Source organism: Lytechinus variegatus, chromosome 13 (genome assembly GCF_018143015.1).
Source record: "Lytechinus variegatus isolate NC3 chromosome 13, Lvar_3.0, whole genome shotgun sequence".
NCBI lineage: Eukaryota > Metazoa > Echinodermata > Echinoidea > Temnopleuroida > Toxopneustidae > Lytechinus > Lytechinus variegatus.
In genome coordinates this window covers 4,051,806-4,074,215 of record NC_054752.1, presented here as the reverse complement: position 1 = coordinate 4,074,215, position 22,410 = coordinate 4,051,806, and the positions used below count along the sequence as shown (strand labels likewise).

The 22,410-nt window shown below is 37.0% G+C and overlaps 1 protein-coding gene across 1 annotated transcript; it reads right to left on the bottom strand.

The window, feature by feature from the left end:
* Positions 1-10,114: 10,114 nt before the first annotated feature.
* On the bottom strand, positions 10,115-22,297 carry LOC121426786 (sulfotransferase 1C2-like). The gene is made up of 8 exons (XM_041623187.1): positions 22,220-22,297; positions 18,644-18,830; positions 17,363-17,490; positions 16,254-16,370; positions 15,245-15,371; positions 13,581-13,675; positions 11,685-11,883; positions 10,115-10,520 (listed from the first exon to the last, which is right to left on the bottom strand). Exons 2-8 carry the CDS (start codon positions 18,807-18,809, stop codon positions 10,414-10,416), a joined length of 939 nt encoding a protein of 312 aa, XP_041479121.1. The 5' UTR covers positions 18,810-18,830; positions 22,220-22,297; the 3' UTR covers positions 10,115-10,413.
* Positions 22,298-22,410: the final 113 nt, after the last annotated feature.

Here is a 22,410-nt window from a genome sequence, read left to right as displayed (position 1 = left end):
AGCAATGTTTATTATCATCATTACTATGTGTATTATGTTATTTGTCATTCTTGAAATACCTCATTACTTCATGCATATCAATCAACTCTCAGGTATTTTATTTTGTATCAATTTTGCCATGATTTTTCTGAATATTGAAACTGAAATCGCTTTCTGGAAATTTTTTATTAAAGCCAGTACCCAAGATATGTGATCTATAGCTTTTTCAAAAGGTGTATTTTTTTATGAATTTTGTGAACACCTTTTACTTGTAAATTAGATGTATCAGTAAATAGTGATGGATTTCAAGAAGTAATGCTATTTTTAGCTTTTTCAAATTGTTTTTTTTTAAAGGGGAAGTTCACCCTGACAAAAAGTTTATTGTAAAAAAAGCAGAAAAAATAAAAAAAAATATTGATGATGGTTTGGGAAAAATTCATCCAATAATTAAAAAGTTATTAGAATTTCAATTATTTGATTTGTGACGTCATATGCAAGCAGCATTCCTACATAGCGAATGGTAAAAAATCAATGAAATGTCATTTTCTCAGAAAATTGAAAATGGTTTTCACTGTAACTTTTGTATATCAATAGACAAATCATTTCACACCCGATCATGAAAAGAAAACAAAATTAAGTCATCAGGAACCATACAAAATTTGAAATTCATATATTTTATATTACATAACTCATGGGGCAGCTGCTCGTTTATGACGTCACAAATCCCAAATTTTGAACTCTAATAACTTTCTTACTCTTTAACAGATTTTCCTCAAACCTTCACCAATATTTTGTACTATTTTTCTGCTATTTTTACAACAAAGTTTTCTTCAGGTTAACTTCCCCTTTAATGAATTTATTTTTTTAATAACTCAGATCAGATGATTAATTCTTTGGTATTTATATGCAAGCAGTACTACACATATTACGTAACTGTGTTAGAGATAGGAATTGGTAATGAAAAAATATGAATATATTTTTTGTTATTAACATATCATTTTCAAATTTCTTGACATCATTTGGTGCACCCTTCCCCTACACTCAACATCAGGTAAATATCACAGTGCATGTATTAATTTTTTTTTAACCAATTAGGTACGATAACCAGTTCATCTCTACAAAATCTTTATGAATTTGAAAAACTCAGTAGTCACTGGGTTAAGTTAATGTTTTCTAAATGTAATCATGGTCTACGTCACTACCGATTTCTTGTAATTTTGTAATTTATAATGAAAAGCAGATTTCAGCCATTCAAGACAATAAATGTTGATTTTATAGTCAGCCCTAAATGTATATGCTTAGTAAGTTTATGTAAGCTCATCTCTGATTGTGTACATGTATCTGTTATGTTTCATAACAAAATCAATTCTTGGTGAAGTCAAAGTTGTCAAGGTATTCAATATTTGATAGCTGAAATAAACACAGGATTAATTTAGTGGAACATGTCGGTATTATGCAAATAGTGCTTCAAGATAAATGCCAGTTGTGGTAACGATTTTAAAATGAGTTAGTACAGAATCCAATGAAATTACCACCAAAGTGTCTGTTTGTATAAATAAAAAATATGTGCCAAAGAATTCTGGAAAAAATTGTGTAATTGCTGAGAAATTAGCAAATAAGCACAGGATTCGGGTCAAGCGTCGGGCCGACATTCAAAGCAATAATGATACACTGTCCCACGTGCGCTTATCTGTGTTGGTGATCTTCAGTGTGAACATTTTTCAGCGTAGATTTCAAGATTTCACAAAGTTCAGTTTATGTAACTGTACCAGATCTATATCCTTCGATGATATAGTGACAATTAAGCCTGGTCTTACAGACTTTCTCTTGAATTCAGTGTTTACTGCAACTACTTTCATTTATCTTTAATGCAATGTTTCTATTGCAGTGCAGAGTACCTCTTGTATTACACCGGCGAAGTGATCAAGTAATGAACGGTAGACACTCTGGCCCGTATTCTGAACTCAAATTTAAATCAAGCCCTGGATTAAAGTTGTGGTTTAACTATGGCGTGCCAATTGGAGCACAAATCCCTTACAGTACACATCCATTTTATTAACTCATATGACACCCAAATTGTTCATAATAACCTGGGAATGGCAACTGAAGTATTCTTCTTTGTTATGAAAGCAAAATGAAACAAAATACTACACATGAGAAATATACAATATAAACAGAATTTTGGAATGTTTGGCTCCCCATTAATTTAGGACAGAGTTAGGCTGTGGTCTCAGTTAAAGAGAAACTCCAGTAGTTGCAGTAAACACTGATTTCATGAGAAAGACTGTAAAACAAGGCTGAATTGTCAGTATATCATCGAGGATCTAGATCAGGTACAGTGACATAAACTGAACTTTGTGAAATCTTGAAATCTACGCTGAAAAATGTTCAAACTGAAGATCACCAACACAGATAGGCACACGTGGGACAGTGTATATTATATTGCTGGAATAAAGACCCGACGAAAGTGACAGAATCCGCGCTTATTTTGCTTATTTCTCGGCAATTACACAATTTCTTCCAGAATCCTTGGGCACATATTTTTATTCATACAAACAGACACTTGAGTGGTCATCATATTAGATTCTATAAAAAGTCATTTTGAGATCGTTACCAAAACTGGAATTTATCTTTAAACATGACTTGAGAATGTGGGCCTCTGGGCACTCGCATTAGTTGCTTGTGAGTTGTACAAATTAAAACTTTTGATGAAAATGGCCCAGAATATTGTACTCAACAACACAGAGAAACGTGTTTGTTACATGCTTTGTGGGTAAAGTACCGATTTATTAAACATCAAGTTTGAATGCTCTGAGTATATATTCTTCCTATTTTTGTATCAATTGCCAATTTTTCTTGCAGAAGAAAAATGCTGCAATAATTAATTGCACTAACTGTGAAACATTTCATTGCAAGACTCAGCTTGAAATAAAATTTTATTTTGACTTAATTTTGTTTAAACACAGCAAGATATTTTAAAGACAAAAAACGTTAGGGGTCATCATCATGTAGATAAAATGTATAGTGGAGAATATATTCTGTGTTAGATGACCAGTGCATATTTTCTTGTGTACATGTGGAACAAGTTCGAAAATTATTGCTTCTTTTGTTTGAATTTAAATGCATTAATGTGTATTTTTATTCTGTATCTAGTTTGTCATACCTTCTCCCCCTCCCCCCCCCCCCCTTAAAAAATCATCAAATGATCAAATCACGATAGTTTAAATCTTTTTGTTGTCTTTTCCTACTGTGGTAAAGAAAAAACTACTTCTACCCTGCCATGTACTTGATACAGGGAGGTTGTGCAAATCCTTTGTAATTTGTGGCTATTTTAAATCTATCCTTACAATGATATGTTTGTATATGTTGAGATATGAATATATATATTTTTGATATTTTTACCAGATAATTTTCATGGAAATCATACGAAATTAATAAATCCAAATCGTCAAAGTGTGCATTTGTTTTAATTGTAATTGTGTTTGTGGAGAGGGGTAAACCAATGGAATTATGTAACAATATGAGGATTTCAGTTCCATACTTCCATTGCATGTGTTTGTGTGGGGGGAGGCGGGCAATGCGGGTGAGGTGTGTGTGGGTGAAAGTGGTTGTGCCTTTGTCTACATGTAAAGAATAGGAAATCTGATGATAGCGAATAAGGAGAAAAAAGTACGCAAGTGAGAGAGAGCGTGAGGGAGGTGAAATGGGTGAAAAATTGAAATATTAAAGGCCAAGTCTAGTCTACAAATGTAGACCCACATCTGCAGTGTGTGTACCTCAGCTGATTCAACGAGTCTGCATAGCAGACTAGGTCTACTTCGCTCGCCCTTTCAGGCTGGTTTGCTTCGCAAACCAGTAGCAGATCCCACCTCACGAGTCATTCAGAGTCTGCATAGCAGACTAGGCCAAGTCTACCCCCTAAAGAAAGATGTTGTGAAAATATCTAGAGTGAAAGTCCAACAAGAATTTATAACTGCAAATTTCCTGAGAGTTTGAATGTAAAATATAATGCTAGTTGTGACATTTTCAAGTTTTGCTTATAGGGATACTCGGGACTAACGATATTTATATCTAAAATTCACAGAGCAAAATGCTGAAAATTTCATCAAAATCGGATAACAACGAAGTTATTGAATTTTAATAAAGATATGTGAAACCGTTCTAGGCATATCTTCATGAATATTTATTAGGTGGGCTGATGATGTCAAATCCCAACTTTCCTTTTTCCTATGTTAAACATGAAATCATAAACGTTTCATTTTTCCAGACATGCGTAAATGATGTGTCTCCAATGAAATTGATAAAATAAGTTACGGCAATAAATAACTATTGCATTAATCACTTTTCAATCCAATTGTTTTAGTTCTTGGTTGGAACAAATTGAATAAACCTAATTTCATATAACAAAATACAAAAGAACAAGTGGGGATATGAAATCATAAGCCCATCTAATGAATCTTCATAAAGATATGCCTAGAACAGTACGGTTTCACCGGAATAATGCAAATCTTGAAAGATTCAATAATTTTGTTTTTTGTCATCCGATTTTCATCAAATTTTCAGCATTTTGCTCTGTGAATTTTACTCTACTCATTGAGATATAGATATTTACAGCCTGTACCATCCCTTTAAGGTGTGCAAACACCCCCCCCCCCCTTCCCTCTCTCTCCCCTATTCTCTCATTGTCATTCTCTTTTCATACTCTGTTTTTGTCTCGCCCTTTACTCTCTAACTATCAGTATCATGATCACTTAGATGTTAATGCCCTTTTCACTTATCAATCCCTGCTGTATATCATTCAATAGTGTCAAAGACGGGTGTGTAGAAGTGTCTTATCTGTGAATCAACTCAGGCCTATCATTCTTAGTATTTGAACAATTTTTTGATGGATAAGAATAATATGATAATGATAATTAATATAATGCGAAGAAAAAAATTCAAGATAAGAACCGAAGATAGCATGTAAATCGAACGAGACGTTCAGAGTCCATTTATTCATGGACTAGGCCTATTATTGTCGCAACATGTATCTGCATAATAAACGCATGTATATAATGCAATATTATTTATTACCCTGAATGGATACCCTCTGATCAAGAGCATTTATAACCTGGGGATATTTTCATGCAACATTCTTCTGAGGTATGTAGACTGTGTGCTTAAGAAGGAAAAACATTTAATGGCTCATTTACTAGATAAGGGGTTTAGCTCCAGAAACAGCGTTATCCCTTACACACAGGGGCGTCGCTATGCCTTTTCCAGTAGGGAGGGGGGGGGGGGGTTGAGGCCTTGATTACCGACATATATCGGTACCGATTTCCGACGTAATGGAGAGAAATCTGCCTTATAACGTTTGGTTTCATTGATATGTCTGGCTCGTGCTGAACTCTTGTGATATTAATTTTTCACCTCTTCTGAATCTTCCAGGATTAGAGCATGGCTTTGAACTCGGCTTCGCAATGGGAACCGACCTTCAAGTATGACGAGAGCCTGCCATCACTGCCGGTTCCACCGCTCAGTCAAACTCTCAACAAATACCTCGAATCGGGTAGGCAACGGGGTATTATAGGAATAATGCTTTTTGCAGTGTGGGACAGTGCGTGTGCGTTTGCAAGAAGATAATGGTTTCCATTTGTTGTTGTTATGTGAAAACACTTGGAAATGTGTTTTTGATTGAGCAATTAAGGTTTGAGTGGCGGCTGTAGAAGTACCAGATGGCGATGATGATGATGATGGTGGTGGTGGTGGTGGTTGTGGTGGTGGTGTTGGTGATGGTGGTGTTGATAGTGATGATGATGATGATGATGGTGGTGGTGGTTGTGGTGGTGGTGGAGGGTTTGGAGTAGGAAAGAAACAAGATGATGATGATGAGGAGGAGGAGGATGATGATGACGATGGTGATGATGACGATGATGTTGACGATGATGATGATGACGATGATGTTCAGGATGATGATGATGATGACGATGATGATGATGATGATGATGATGACGATGACGCACTCCACCATTGACAAGCCCGGTCGCTTCGCCCCCTCGCTTTTGAGTTTCATCAACAATTCTGATTTTTATACTTCCCCTCTCTGGATAAAACATGATTATGATAATAATGGACAAAAAAAGAATTCTTACTATAGAAATCTTATTAATTTCCGTTTCTATATTAGTGAGGCCATTTCTTTTGGAAGATGAATACAAGGAAACAGAAAGGATTGTAGGGGAGTTTGGTCATGGTGTTGGCAAAAACCTTCATACAAAACTCGAGGAGAGGGCCAAAAAGATGAAAAACTGGGTAGGATTTATTTCCATTATTTTTGTAGTTTTTTACAGTCTTCATTTACAGCCATTCATTTACAACGTTTTTTCATAATGAGCATACTTTTCATTTGTTTTCTTTTATACTCATTCTTATTATATCCTTGTCATCATCTGTTTTGTCTTGATATATTAAGCTCTGCTTTTTGTAACTTTCTGTATTCTTGTATTAGCACGACTTCGCTGAAAAAAAGTTTCGTGCTGATTGCGGGAAACTATACATTTATGTTTTAACAAAACAAACAAACAAAACTTGTAAGATAATCGAGTAAATATAAGAACGCCAGTCTATGTTTTGACAAACTTAAGTTATATACAAGGAATTGTTTCTAAAAACATGAGTCCATCTGTGTGTTGAATATATATATCCTGAAATGTTATACCCAGAATGGCTCAAAGTAAATCAAGGGCTGACCAAAACCCTTAATAGACTAACAGAAGTATTGTTCCACCATGGAATGTACTCAAATGAAACTGTTAGGCATGGATTAACACTGTGTCATTTAAGAAGGTGTAAATCAGATAGCAAAAATATGTATTATTATTATTATTATAATTATTATTATCATTATTATCATCATCATCATTGTCAGCATTATTATCATTAGTAGTAGTAGTAGTAGTAGTATCATTATTATTATTACTATTGTTATCATTATTATTATTATCATTATCATTATTATTAATATTTGTAGTAGTTTATAATAGTTTTCCGGCATTTCATTTCTTTCTACAAAATTAATTTGGTGAAATACGAACTTCATATCTACCGTAGATATTAGAAGCCGACTTTGGATTTGCGACGTAAGATCCTGTAATTGGGTGTTTATTACTTTTAGCAAACATTATGGGTATGCACAGAACGAGTACTCGTGTATAGTGTGCGGTTGGCTTTAAGTTGCCTTATGATGACAATCTAAGGTACACTGCAAAAACTCCGGTGTTGATTGAACACCAGCCCGGAATTTGTACATGTCCAGACCAGAAAAGTATTGAAACAACACCAGTTTGGAATCGATCCGATGGTGTTTTAATACAAAAATTGGTGTTGAATAAACACCTATCTGGTAATAGACCAAAACCAAACTGGTCGTTGTTTAACACTTCTCTGGCGTGGACATATATAGATCCCGGGCTGGTGTTAAATCAACATTCATCACTTTATTTATCTTTAACTTTGTTTATACCAATATACTTCATTGTATTTTTTAGTCATTGAGCTTCGAAATAAAACTGAGTCTGCTTGCTAATCATACACAGCAAAAATTGTGATGTTAACCGGTGTAAATAGAGGAATACACCAGTTATTTTACACTGGTGTTAAATTGATAGTATTATACACCTTTTGGTGTTTACAACAGCTTTGGTTGTTACATTTACACTCTTTGGTGTTATGTTCAGGCTCTAGGGTGTAATTTTGACACCTCAGGGTGTGGTACCCTATATTAACACCAACTGGTGCCAGTTGTAACACTTAAGTTTTTACAGCGTAACACGAGGACAACACAATTGCATCAATATAGGACCAATGTTCATAAGGAGTACTGATAGTATTAAAGGGTCATTGTTCATAGCAACTCTTATCACCAGTTGGGGTGATTTTGTCTTAAGAAATCAATTCACCGTGTTCATTTTCACCCCCACCCCCTCTTCCTTCCTTTGTCTTCTTTCCATTCCTTCCTTTCCTCTCTGAATAACCCCCCCCCCCCCTCTCCACCCACAAACACCCACTCTCCCCCCCCCCCCCTCCCCCTTCCCATTCTAACACCCCACCCTTCTCTCCTCTTATCCACCCCCCCCCCCTCCCCCTCCCTACTTCTCTCACTATCTCTCTCTCTCTCTCACTCCCTAAACAGCTTGAGCAATGGTGGGAAGACAAGGCTTACTTGGAGACACGCCTTCCCTTGGGGGTCCTGCAGAACCCCGCTGGCCCCCTCACGTTCCAGGCATCGGTGTGGCCACCCGAAGATGGAACCCAACTAGAGAGGGCGTCGATCTTCTTATGGCATCTTCTCTTCTTCTACCAGATTCTTAGAAAGTTAGTCAATCATCTTTTAAAATCTTAAATCTTGAAATCCATATTTTATTGTTCGAAATATACACCAGGAATTAAATACTCCGAAGATTTGTTTTGCCCAAGTGATCGTGGGCCCGGCAGCCGCAGTGCAGCTCCAGATCGACGAGGCTCTATCCCTTTTATTGTTGAACGCCAAACAGGGTAGCAGCAACTCCCATCTTTTAACGTCTTTTGGTCTGACGCGGCCGGAGTTTGAACCCCCGACCTCCCGGTTGTGAGACGGTCTGCCAACTGAGCCAAAACACCGGTTTTATGCTTTAAATGCAAGAAAATCGCAAAAACACAACCAATATTAAAATTTTGTGTCGGTCACTTAATTTTTTTTACCACCCAATTATTTCTTCCTCCCTCTCTCTCTCTCTCTCTCTCTCCCCTTCCTCTCTCTCTTTCTCTCTCTCTCCCTCTCTCTTTCTACCTTCGCTTACCTTTTACTGATGTTTTAAAAAATCCTGAGCTCAAAATATTTCTACGACCGTTGTCATTTATTTAAAGACGAGGTCAAAACGGTTTAAATCATGTTGTTGTGTGTATTTGTTCAGAAAACGTTCCTGTATTGTGGGTAAAAAATGGTCAGTACAAAACAAAATTCTGATAGATTTTAACCAGTTTAGCTATTTTAACCAAATCTTTTCAAGAGTGTAGGTTATACAAATGTTCATAACAAGAATAGTGATCTGTAATTGTGTGAATTGTATTTTTTTCCACCAGCAGAAAAGATTAAGTTAACATTTTGGGCATTAAAAAAAAATCATGAAAAATATGACCTATAATAACCTAGGACACTTTTATATAAAGTTGAATTATTGCACTGATGTTATTGCTTCTAGACTTACAATTAAACATTCACTATCACGTATAAAAATATTTTATAAAGATATTCTTTGGATCGGTACACAGGCAAACAGTCTCTGATTCAACAGCCTATACCTGAACAGATCTAGCCCTACGACATCGTTGGAGTAAAGTAAAGAAGGTCAAGAAGTATGGACCATACTACTACGTACTTATAAAGATGATTGTCGAAAAGTAGAATTTATCTACCCTGGCACATTTTGATAAACAGATAGAGAATTTAATAAGTCTTTATGCTTTTGCCTACAAGTCAGGGCCTACATGTATACACTTTCAAATATTTTTAACCAACATTAAAGGACGTCCATTTCCTTCCGCAACAAATTTTTATTGTGCTGCACTCTTCAACCCTTGAAACGCTTTGGCCCGTGTATTTTGAAGTCAAGTTTAACTTAGACCATGGTCTAACTCTGTGCTAAACTAGAAAGCCAAAAGGGTCAAAAATTAAGTTGTTTGTTTCGTATGTTTAATGTGCTCTTTCCTGATTCTTCAATGGTGAAAAAAATCATCTATTTATACTTCCTAGACAATCATGAATGATTTGAGAGCCAAATGAGCTGAAATATGACATCTCTACTGTTAGTGATTAATGTAACAATTGGCTCTCCATACTTAAACCCAACTTTAAACCTGAGTTTAAACCCGACTTCAGAATACGGGACTTGGAGAGTTGAGTCATTTTGCTCTTGCTAATAGGGCTTACATGTATACACTTTCAAATATTTTGACCAACCTATCAGGCGTCCAATCCGCAAGAATTGTTTATTGCGCTGCACTCAACACTTAAAACGCTTTGAAGTCAAGGTAGTTTTGCAGCGTTGCTGCTGAGCTCTTGGCTCCTTCTGATAAAAGACATGGTAAACCCCTGCACTATCACTCTAAAAACTCTAAAAATCTTACCTGCTTACTTGACAATATACTTCCTACATTGGGTAAAATACTGCCCCAAATAAGTTGGTCACATAATTATCCTCGTACTGGTTAAAACCTTACCCAATATTTTTTACAGTGTTCTTAGAGAAGAAAATTTTTTCATAGATTTTTTTATATTTCGTAATACAAACATAGAACAAAGGAACTACTTTATCTATCGGATACAAACTATGCTCATAAGCCCATTTTTTTAATTATAGAAATTTTTGTCTCCAACGTGTCGACAGTGAGATTGGTTGTTTCAATCTCACTGTAATCCTAAAATTCGAATTCAAGTCCAGATCCCGCCATTTGCTTCTCGTATAGTTCGTCAAATCGTTTATTTTGGTCATCAGTGAAATAATTCTTCCAATCTCCGACCACGCCTGATGGAGAAAACAAATATAATATACGTATTTTTATATAATATTGTAAAAGAAATGGATGAAGAGAACAATGGTAGGCGTAGCTTAATAGGGTCCCCAGAGCTATCCGCCCTTTGGAAAAATTGGCAATGCCGAAAAAATAGTGTATAGTGTCGAAAATCTGTCTATCTGACGGTCAATCGGATCGGGGTCGCCCTAGCCATATTAACCCGTCTCTGTGGTCTAGTGGTTAAGGCACCGGCGTTCAAGGTGGGGGCCCAGGTTCTTTCCCGGTAGAGACATTTTTTTCGGCATTACCAATTATTCCAACTTAGGGTAGATAGCTCTGGGGAACCTTGATTTAAGTTACGCCAACCATTGTTCTCTTCATTCATTTCTTTCACAACATATTTAGATACAAGTGTTGCCAAAAGTGTTGTACATGTATAATTTCTCACATGTTATATACGAAGAACGAGAGAGATGGAACTAAAAATATATATTAGTTTGTTTGCAATGTTTTTACTTAGTTACTTTTCTAAATAGGGTCGTTCTCAGAAAAATGTCTCAATTTCCCTGAATTTTCGCAAATCTTGCATGATTTTTGTTGTATTTTTCATTGGTAATAGCATGCATGTATGGTCATTGGAACAGCTATGTGCTTGGTGGCAAGCAATGCTTTCGCTTGGAAATAGGGATAAGTTTGTTAACAGCCTTAACAGTATGATCCAGGCGCGGATGGGGGGGGGGCAAAATTTGTAGCGTAATAAAGCCATAAAAACAAATGTGTGCCCTCTCGTTTGAACATGAATACCTTTTTTTCTTTTTTCTTTCTTTTTATATTTTGGTTGTCAATTTGCCCCCCCCCCCGGAAAATCCCGGATCCATCCCTGACAGTATCCCAAACAAAACCATTTGTAATCTGCATTGATATTTGGATCCGGGAGTTGCCGGACACGGAAAGTGGATGCAGTACCTGTTCATCTCTTTTATCATTTTGCGTGGACATGGCCAAAAGATTGTTGAGCCGTTAGTCATGAATTGTGTAATGTTTTCTTAAGAACGGCCGAGAGTATCTGCAGTTCATAGTTTTTGATAAAAAAACAGAACTAGATAAGCGCTTGATATGAACAACCTGTATCAAGATCACTTCTACAATTCTCATAGAACAATGTAATCTCCTACCTTTCCTCATGAACGATTTGTCTTTTGGTTTCTCCATCCCAGCCTTCTCTATACCCTTCATTATGAGAGTATCTGGGTTTGATGAAGGGTTGTTCTTCATTGCTTTGAACGTCGAAGCTTCAGCAATTTTCGCAATGACGTCATCAGAAAGAGATTTACCCATGAACTCTGCGATCTGTCGCACGGTCCCTGGGAGATCCTGAGTAGTTTTGGGAAGAAAAATAGTCCTGAACTTTTAACATAAATTTGGCTCGGTCGATATAGGTCTCCGGACTTTGCACCCCCACTATTGGTCCGTGGTCCAAATCGAACCTCAACACTTACATCATTCAATAAGGTGTTTAAACATGACACAGCGGATAGTCTCATGACTTTTAGCCACAGAGGTCCAGAATCCAGGGGCGTTGATCCACTTTTCAGATTGGGGGGGGGGGGTAGAATCATTAATAGCGTTCCAAATGCGCTCGATCACACAAAACAAACAAACTCACCTACACACACATCTCACCAACAAATTATGATAATAATAATAGCCAATTTTTATAGAGCGCTTTTCCCAGAATGGCTCAAAGCGCGTTACAGCATATTATTACCCCGGTCATTGAATTAATTTCAATCCCGCGCGAAAAGTGCACAATATCCACTCCCTGGGGAGCATTCCTTGCATTCATCGCAGCCTCGTTATGGCGCTGGCAAAATCAAACATACAATATCTTTCGCATCCTACCGGGTGCCCATTTAGCACCTGGGTCGAGAGTGGCAAAGTGTGGATTTGGCCTTGCCAAAGGACGCTAGACCGCGGTGGGATTCGAACACACGACCCTCTGTTTACAAGGCGAGAGTCAGAACCACTACTCCACGGCTCTTCCACAAATTGATGCGAACGCGAACCGCGAGCTCAAATTTTTAGTATACTGACTTGAAAACAGAAAAAGGGTACCTGTTGATGACTGTCTGTAGTAACTCATTAGGAGGAAACATATCTCACTACACAGATAATGCGAGTGCCGAGAGCGAGCTGAAATTTCTTTATATTCTTACCTGAAAACTTGATATTCTAAGCATTCTTTTTGCCAATGATTAAGATGAGAGTTCTTTTGAAGTGGGAGTTTATTTGAAGTTTAGAACTGAAAACGGGACATTCTATTCAAAACTATTCCTAGAAAACAATAATAATAATAATAATCCGCTTTTATATAGCGCTTAATCCATCGGAACGACGTTTCTAAGCGCTTTACAGATATATTATTACCCCGGTCATCGGATTCAATCAGTCATTCCCGCACACAATGTGTGCACATCCTCCACTCCCTGCGGAGTATTCCAGTCAGTCGCCTGTGAGGCGCACACAATACTGGACAAGCTACAATGACTTTCACATCCTACCGGGTACCAATTTAGCACCTGGGTCGAGAGTGGCAAAGTGTGGATAAACGCCTTGCCAAAGGACGCCAGACCGCGGTGGGATTCGAACACACGACCCTCTGTTTACAAGGCGAGAGTCAGAACCACTACACCACGGCTCCTCCACAATGGTTCTTAGATGGCTTATACTTGTCCTGTATATCTGAAATCCTTAGTTTTTCCATAAAAGGTTCTAAATTACCTTAAACGGCCTCTGTTGAACCTTGTTATAATCGTTTAATGAACCACTGAAGGTTCCAGAGCAGGTAAAGAACCCTTTTAAGGAAAGCCTTTTTCTCGTGGGTTCCAAATACTGGACAAAAGGGTTCAAATACGCACTTTTTTCCGAAGACTATAGCATAGAGCGCTTCGTAGATGTTGCATTTATATCAAGATAGATCGATAGAAGGACTATTATGCCCAGCTAATAATTGCCCCGTGAGCGCCACCTTTGTCAAACCAATCTTTCTTTCGATCCCAGATTATGCCTACCTTCTTCATATCTTCGTATTTGAGAAAGAGAACATTAGGATGATTTCTTCTCCTCCACCATGGTAACACGTTTTCAAACCAGGATCCTTGGGGAGCTGTTGGAGAGATAAGAACCAATGTTAACTAACCCCTAACCCATTTTTCCGTATCTTTGTACTTGAGATGAAAAACAAAAGTAAGGATGATCATGATTTCGTCTAGTGGTAACACGTTTTCAAATAAAGTTTATCCATGGACTGAAGTTTATATATATATATATATACTTGGCAAAAATGGATTCTAGAAACTTTTAAAAGGAGCATCGAAATAAATAATTGTCTATTCATAAATAGCCACGGGCGACGACCCCAGGGAGGTGTTGGACCCCCCCCCCCCCATTGACCGAAATCTTGTAAATTTGCCACCGATATGGAAATATTTTGTGTTCGTTCAACTCGAAGCAAGTTGGGAAATATATGTTTTGGTGTGCAACTATTAATTCAATATTTACTCGTCATTAAACCTGTCTAAACACCGTAAAATCGTTGTTTATAAGCTCATTGTTTAAGCCCGTCACGTTAAAAACTACTGTTAAAACAATTTAAACAACCGTTTAAGCTTTTTAACAACTGTTTAATTTTTTCAACAAGTTATTTAAAAAGTTTAAACAATTACAACAACTTGTTAGAGTAACAGGGTTAAGCAGCGTGCATTTTTTCTGTGAATGTAATAGCCGAAGAGCGTATGTGAAAGCAAGCGTAATGACAGCAATATGGCGCATTCACATTTCCCCTAATGTGGCCATACGGCGAACCGAATATAGGTGGATTGAATAAGAAAACAATATAGACTCGCGGGCATCGCAGATGAAATGTGACGGCAGCATTTAGCTAGCGTACGTCGTCGATAATTGTTTTAGGCGACGCAACTTATTCTGTACGAGCCTATTTGGCCAAAACCTGTTATATTAGACGCTTGCAGAGAGCCGTTTCTCCTTAGCTTGAGCATGCGCATTACAGTGTTCATGCAAGGTTATCGCGTCGTAGAAGTTACGTTGCAAAATCTCAAATTGACTATACACCTCATGGATATGACGTCATAATCTCACAACGCCCTCCCTCAGAGGATACAGGAATTCGCTTTAACTAGAGTTGTCAGAGATGCGCCGCGCCGGTTGTAGATCGCGCCAACAACGCATGCAAGGCAATGCTACGCGAGGATGCCTATACATATAAAGGCCACCGCACACCTTACGACTGTTCGCGATCCGATTTTGGAACAAATCGCATTTTGCTCATTTTCTGAAAATGTGAAATGAACATATCATTTTATTTGATGTTTAAATTAATTGAAAGAATACTAGTATAACCACTTTGAAAGATTGCAAGCCTTTATTTCGGAATAAAGGCCCAATTAGTTTCAAATCGTAGCCAATCGTACGATTGCTATGACGTTATCATGGTTATTACAACTAAATATTAAATTCGCTTTTATTCTAAGGATGATAGCATAGTCACATATTTCAACATAGCTATTCGTACGATGGTTTAGAACATTACACAGTAAGATATTCAAAGTCTCAAGTTTAGCATCAAATTCTACTACATTCTATTCTGAAAATCGGGTCGCAGACCAATCGTAAGATGTGTGGTCGCCCGAATGTCTGTTATGGAATTAGGACTTACCCCTGTCGGCTAGAAACTCTTCAAAGAAAACATCCCAAGATTCGTAACGTGGCATATTTGGAATATAGTGGCAGAAGTGATACATGGAGACGGCCGTGTCCTTTGGATTCCTCGCTACGTAAATGACCTGAAATTAAAAAAAAAAATCGTTTTGATAGCCCCACATTCAGACCTAAAAATTCTTATATCAATCTACGTAGTACGGATACACTCTTAAAAAGGATTGGTAAAATTGACCAATCTGTTCGTTAATAAGTGTCCGACCGATAAAATTGGTCAATATCAACCAAAATTTTGGTCGATTTGAACCAATAATTTGGTTGCTGTTGACCAATTTTATCGGTCGGACACATGCATATTAACCAACAGATTGGTCATTTTGACCAATCCTTTTTTAGAGTGTAGGAACTACGTATCGCATGTATGGGTATAACTATGCTATAGGACCTAAGGCATGGGTATATAAGACATACAGCTAATCATTAACTTTCACGAAAAAAGAGAAGAATAATAAGAAGAAAAAAAGGTGTAGAAAGATCATGTTTTGTTCCACACGATATCATATCTATCCAAAAGTTAGACTGTCATTTTAAAAATTCAAAAATTTCTGCAATGTAGGCCTACGCCATATTGTGCCCCCTAATATATTTTTTTTTCAATCACGTCACTAATTAAATGGGATAATTGCTGGCGCATGCGTTTATGTTTGAGCTGAAGTTCATATTTTTATCAAAACTGATGTGCAAATTTATACATGTATAATAAATCGGTAGGCCATTCTAATATGAATATAGGCGCTATATATAAATATAGTTACATTTGCTTTCGTATCATCGGTTCCGATATCCGCGGGTAGAAAGGGGGTGTGACAGTGAGATTACCTTAGCTTTCGGATCATCGGTTCCGATATCCGCGGGTAGAAAGGGGGAGTGGCAATGTGATTACCCTTGCTTTCGGATCATCGCTTCCGATAACCGCGGGTGGGAAGGGGGAGTGACAATGAGATTACCTTTGCTTTCGGATCATCGGTTCCGATATCCGCGGGTAGAAAGGGGGAGTGGCAGTGAGATTTGAGCATCCTAGGAGATGGCATCTTCTCGGCTAAATCAATCAATGCTGGCGAGGTCTGAAATGACGTCATGATATGAATATGCAAAATTATCATCGATATGGAGTGTTTTAGCGATACAATGAAGGGGTTTTCAAAATGGCTCTCGCGATGGTTTGCGATCATTTGGTCACAATATCATGTTCACACAATCGGAACGGTAACTGAGCAGTCGCACCACCAATTGTGAAAGGGGCTTTTAGTGTTACCAATAAAAACAGTATCAGAGGAAAATGTCATGCATAACTGTGCAACTGAATATATTTTTTTTGCTTGTCTGCTTTTTATATATATCATCTTTATTCGCCAAATAATATACATGTAACATTATTTATGTGGCACTTCTATAAAAAAAGAGAGAGAGAGAGAGAACAAAACAAAACAAATTGTACACAATAAATCACAATTAATAAAATATAGGGAGAGAAGATAGATTAAATTGAAGCTAAGAAATACATAGGAATTCAATCAACTGACCCACTTCTTCCCTTGTTAACGTGTTACAGATACATTCCTGATCTCTTACTGCTATAAGTTCTTTCAGAACATTCACATCTAGTTCTTTACATGCCCGGACATCACAGTCCTTACTCTTATTACATTCACTGAGAAAATATTGCACCTCATTTAAATTATCACAAAAAGTTGAAAAAGGGTTCCTTTTGGCATAATTTCAAAACCATTCTTATGAATCCCGAACCAGTTTTCACAGTTATGTTATTAAACTTTTGAAATCTATATCTGAAAGCATTCTCAAGAGGTTGACAATCAGACAGTAAAGCTACCAGATCACAATGAGTCATATTATTAATTCTCCAAATTTTTCTCAGAGCTTTCCTCCAACAGGTGCATATGTTTTTACTGCAGCAAAATGACCTCGAATTGGTAGCGGAAACTTTTTTTCTTTTTGCTTGTCACATTTGTCCTTGACAAAAATGTCCCCCTTGGAAAATCCTGGAACCGCCCCTACCTGCTTGTATAAATGGAAGGAAATCTATATATAGACTAACCGTTGGGTTACTTAGGTCTTCGACCATCTCAAGGAACGGGAAATGTTTAGTCAAGTGGTCGCCTCCAAGTTTGCTGTGATCACCGTCGTATTTTATTAAAAGACACAAATGCTCGGTCCATGTTGTACCTGAAAATGGAAATAGTATCCTCGATTTATATCCAGAAATTATGTACCGCTTTGGCTGGTGCCGTTCCCCCCCCAAAAAAAAAAGTATATATATTATTTCTGACATAATATAAATATGATAATGAAATGATACTCATAATAATTATAACAATAATAAATGAATATATGGATAAATAAATACACATTCAAAGTTATGATGGTAATTCAACAAATACCTCAAAATTTACCAAAGTTCTATGACACTAATGATCTTTAACATTGGTCATGTGAACTGAAACTCGGGCAGAATATTTAAGAATACTTCATTACCATTATGTTTAAGTTTCGTGAACTAGGTTTATATACTTTCTAACTTATGATGACATTTCAAAAACTTATCCTTAAAAATTTCGATATTGATTCCCCCAACATGGTCTAAATTCATTGACCCTAAATGAACTTTGACCTTGGTCATCCAACCTGAAACCAAGGCAGGATGTTCAGTAATCCTTGGTTACTCTTACGTTCGAGTTTCATGAACTAATTCCATACTTTTTAAGTTATGATGTCATTTCAAACACTTAACCTGAGGTTAGGATTTGATGTTGACGACACCGTTGGAAAAGCGACGCCATAGAGTTCTATGAGCGACGCCTAGTCTCGCTCTGCTATGCAGGCGAGACAAAAAGAGGGGGAAGGCTGTACAGAATGGCGAAATGTAAAATAAGATTCTACATAGGATGTTCAAATCTATAACAAATTCGAATTAGTTGATGTTTCGAAGTTCAAAATTATGTGTAGGATTTTTCGAGGGGAGGGGCAAATTTTTGGGAGGAAGATTTTGACAAGCCCCCCCCCAAAAAAAAAAAATAAATAAATAAATATATAAAAAAAATAAGGTTTTTAACCACGAATTCAAGATATTTCGTACCCGGAACAATTGTGAAGCAAAAAAAAGGTTTTCAATCACAAATTACAGAGATTTTTTTAACAGAAAAAAAATTAACAAGAAAAAAAAGAGAAAAAAAGTCTTCAATTTCAAAGAGGGGGGTCACATCTCGGTTTCAATGGCATTTTTACATTACAAATTTTAATTTCTCTTCTCAAAAGGGGGGCACGTGCCCCCTGTGCACTGTGCATCCCCCCCCCCCCCTTGATCCGCGCCTGTACATACCTGACTTTGGGTAGGTCACAACGAAAAGATCATCGGGTCGACATGCAAATGTCCTCACTCGTTTGATCACACGTAAGGGCATTAAGTTGGGTATGATAACGCCCTCATACTCGTAGCATGTTTGAACCACGCAATCGGGGACCTGCGACGAAAATCTGGAACTCATGCTGCTTCCGCTATCATAAAACTATGCATAAAATAAATGGAAATGCTGTATAGTTATCATAGGAACCAGTGTGTGTGTGTTTCTTTGTCTTCTTTCTATTTTTAATCAATAAAAATGAAAGGACGTTATTATTGGGCAAATGAGAACTCCCGGTGAGAACTATTCTTTGCGAACGGGGCGAAGGGTTGATAAGCATAGGCGCCTGAAGGGGGGGGGTGGGGGACCTCCCCCCCCCCCAAAAAAAAATATGTTTTTTTTTTTTGCTGTTGTCAATTTTTTTACCTGTGTCCATCTCAAATTTTCTGATGGACCCTCCTAAATTTTTGGGCTTCCGCCGCCGATGGAGATAAGGGTATGATAGGTTGCTAGTAATGGGGTGGTGCGTGTGTTATTTTCTATAGGCAGCACCTCCTGGAAATCCGATATGATAAATAGAAGAAATGTAACCAAAATGACCTACATTTTGCGGTGAAAACTTTTTTTTATCATTGCCAAATTACTTTTGAACAAAATGTTTCTCAAAAATGTCCTTCAGTTTGTAGTGGAAACCTTATTTTCTTGTCAAATTTTAAACCAGCACCCCCTGAGCCCTGGGCGAATCAGAACGAAATGTATTATAATAAACAGGGGCTGAAAGGTGTCAAATAAAACAAAACAGAAGAATGAAAGACCATAGATCTTCCTCACTAGCTGTTTCCATATCAACCAGCATGATCCAGCCTTCGCCAATAGGGGGAGGGGGATTTGTTCAGCCATTAATCCCCGCTCGGCCGCTCGAAGATGATTTTTGTTTGTTTCATTGAAGGGGTAGTCCTCATGGTCACTTCTTAGCGTTATTCTTATAAATCAACATGAATATATAATATCATAATCCTTATCTATATAATGCGAGCGCGAAGCGCAAGCAAATTTTTTTGGGGGAATTTTATACATTTTTACCTAAATTTTGAACATTCTGGGCAATGTTTGTTATCCTAAAAAAAATGTGTATGCAACTAAAAAATTACTACGAACGCGAAATGCGAGCAGAAATGAACTGATGGAAAAGGTACCTGTTAAAGACCGCTTGCATTTAGCCATGAAGACGTTACATATGTCAGCAATCGAATAATGCGAGCTCGAATGGCAAGCTGAAAATTTTTGACATTTCTACAAAAAGAATCGAAAATAATCATTTTTTTGTAATCGTGAACAGGGTAGCTATATATAACTAAACAATTGATGCAAGCGAAGCGTGAGCATAAAAATTCGAGATTTAAACCTAAAAACGGGACACTCTATTCATGTTTTGTAAATCATGAAAACGATGAGTGATAGGGGATATTTCTACATTAATAATGCGAGCACAAAGCGCGAGCAGAAAATTTTTTATATTGTGATCTGAAACTGGATAATGAGTAAAATAAAGAACAAGTTGAATATCTAAATAATATGAGCGTGTTTCAGATTTAGACCTAGAAACTAGGCATTCTACACATCTTTTATCATAAAAAATCAGAGCGAGCGCGAGCTTAAACTTTATGATATTCCGATCTGAAAAAAAGAGTCAATTTCAGCTCTATATTTCAAGCACTTCGTAGGAAAATTGTGAGGTGGATATAATTTTGACATAGGACCGAGACATCCTTAGGACATGTCATATAAAAATCACGACTATCTTCCCATTCCTCTTGCTAAGCGCGTGATGAAACAAAAGGGACAATTTAATCATAAAATTAATATCGTATTTATCAATGCCTAATGTGGGCGAGAAATCTGATGATATTATGGCCTGAAAACTGGACTTATCAAGCACTTTTGTAATTATGAATAGAAGGCATCAGTTAAAATATTTTTCAACCATTAATGCGAGCGCATATCGAGAGCCAAAATATTTGATAAACTGTCATGAAATCAGTATTGAGACATACATAACTCGCCAATCAAAATGCGAGCGAGTAACGCTATCTGATACGTAATGACAATCAGACTTAAAAAGGGTATTTTTTCAAACTAAATGGAATTCACGAAAATAATAGTTGCTAAATAAATCGAAATTTGCGAGCGCTCAGCGCGAGCAAAAAATGTCAATATTCAGACCATAAAGCTGTCATTTTTACAGAGCACTTTTTAAAAATAACGAAAGTTCGATTTCCGAGGTGAAAAGTGTCATGGACAGCAATAAGCACCCCCACTAACAATAAATAATCCTCCGTGGATAGGTCCATGAAATGTGTAATGTATATTGGCTTCCAAACTTGATATTTAAGCTTCATATTGAACAATCACCTAACAAGCAATGCGAGCGCGAAGCGCGACCGAAAATTTTATACAGAGACATGAAAGATTATTTTGATTTTCCAAGTCTGCCCCTCATTATATTTAATTCACTCTGGAAAATTTGACAAGCAAAAAAAAAGAAAAAAAGGTTTTCACCCAAAATGTTAGGTCATTTAGTCCAAAATACATGTGTTATTTTGAATGTGAATTACGCATTTTTTCCCATCATATAAGACCAAAAATAGTAGGGGGACATTTTGATATTGTGTCCCCCTACTATTTGTGGTAGGGGGGACACGTCCCCCCTGGGAATTCCGCCCATGATCAAAATATAAACAGGGCATATTTGCAGATTCCAGTTCATTCAGAATTATCATTCATTCATTCATTCATTAAAACGCGTCACAAAAATGACCTAATTTCTGTGATAGATATCAAAATGTGAAATCAAATGAAATGTTGATGCAAATTTGAATTTAAGACTCAAATCTGTTCTCTGATTGGATATGACAAATACACATGATGTCCCTCAGTGGTAGATTGAACAGAAGGTTGGAGGTTCGAATACCGGTTGAGTTATCCCGACGTCTTTATGAAAATGGGACATCCTGTCTAGTTGTTATAAACGCGCTCAGCATTTAGATTGGGGATGGCTATACTGGGGTCCGTTGCAGAAAGAGTTGCGTTTAAACGCAAGTCAAAAAATCAATTGCAAGTCCCAAATGCGCGCTGTTGATTGGTTGAAAATCAAGTTGCGCATGATTTTTAGAGTTGCGTTTGATTGCAACTCTTTCTGCAACGGGTCCCAGTTGTGACAAGACCCTGTGCAGGGCCCGCTTGTAGAATGTTTTCAAAACGAAAATAGCCCATATACATAACAAAATGATTTATTTTACGATTAAATAAAGTAAGAGAGGCGTAAATCATTTGCACTTGCAAGCAAAAAAAAATGAAGCATCAAGAATGGTTTCAATATCAATATAGACCCCTTGCTTTTTCATGTTATTGTTTTTCTGTGGAGAAAAATGTTGTAGACAATACAAAGACAATAACACGATGCGTCGTGATTGATATTGCTATATTACAAATTTTGGAAAATGATAATTAGTGTCTTACCGTGTCGTTGATCAAGAAAATATAATGATACTCACCCAAAAGCAAATCACTACGTTTAATGAACAAAGTATGAATATTCGAATATAAATGCAGGCCAAACATAGATTGGATCGTTGTATTCCAGGGCTGTATGTGACATGTAAAACATATTCTATTGCAAAGGGTATATTGTTAATTTATTACGTACATGTATCTCGTAGGTACGATATTTGTATAGTGAGTAAAA

Excerpts from the sequence above, each read along its gene's own strand:
- LOC121426786 (XM_041623187.1), bottom strand. The coding sequence starts at position 18,809 with ATGAGTTCCAGATTTTCGTCGCAGGTCCCCGATTGCGTGGTTCAAACA. Across the intron at positions 17,491-18,643 it reads TGTGACCTACCCAAAGTCAG|GTACAACATGGACCGAGCAT; the intron begins GTATGTACAGGC and ends TTCCATTTTCAG. Across the intron at positions 16,371-17,362 it reads AAGACCTAAGTAACCCAACG|ACCTCGCCAGCATTGATTGA; the intron begins GTTAGTCTATAT and ends ACGTCATTTCAG.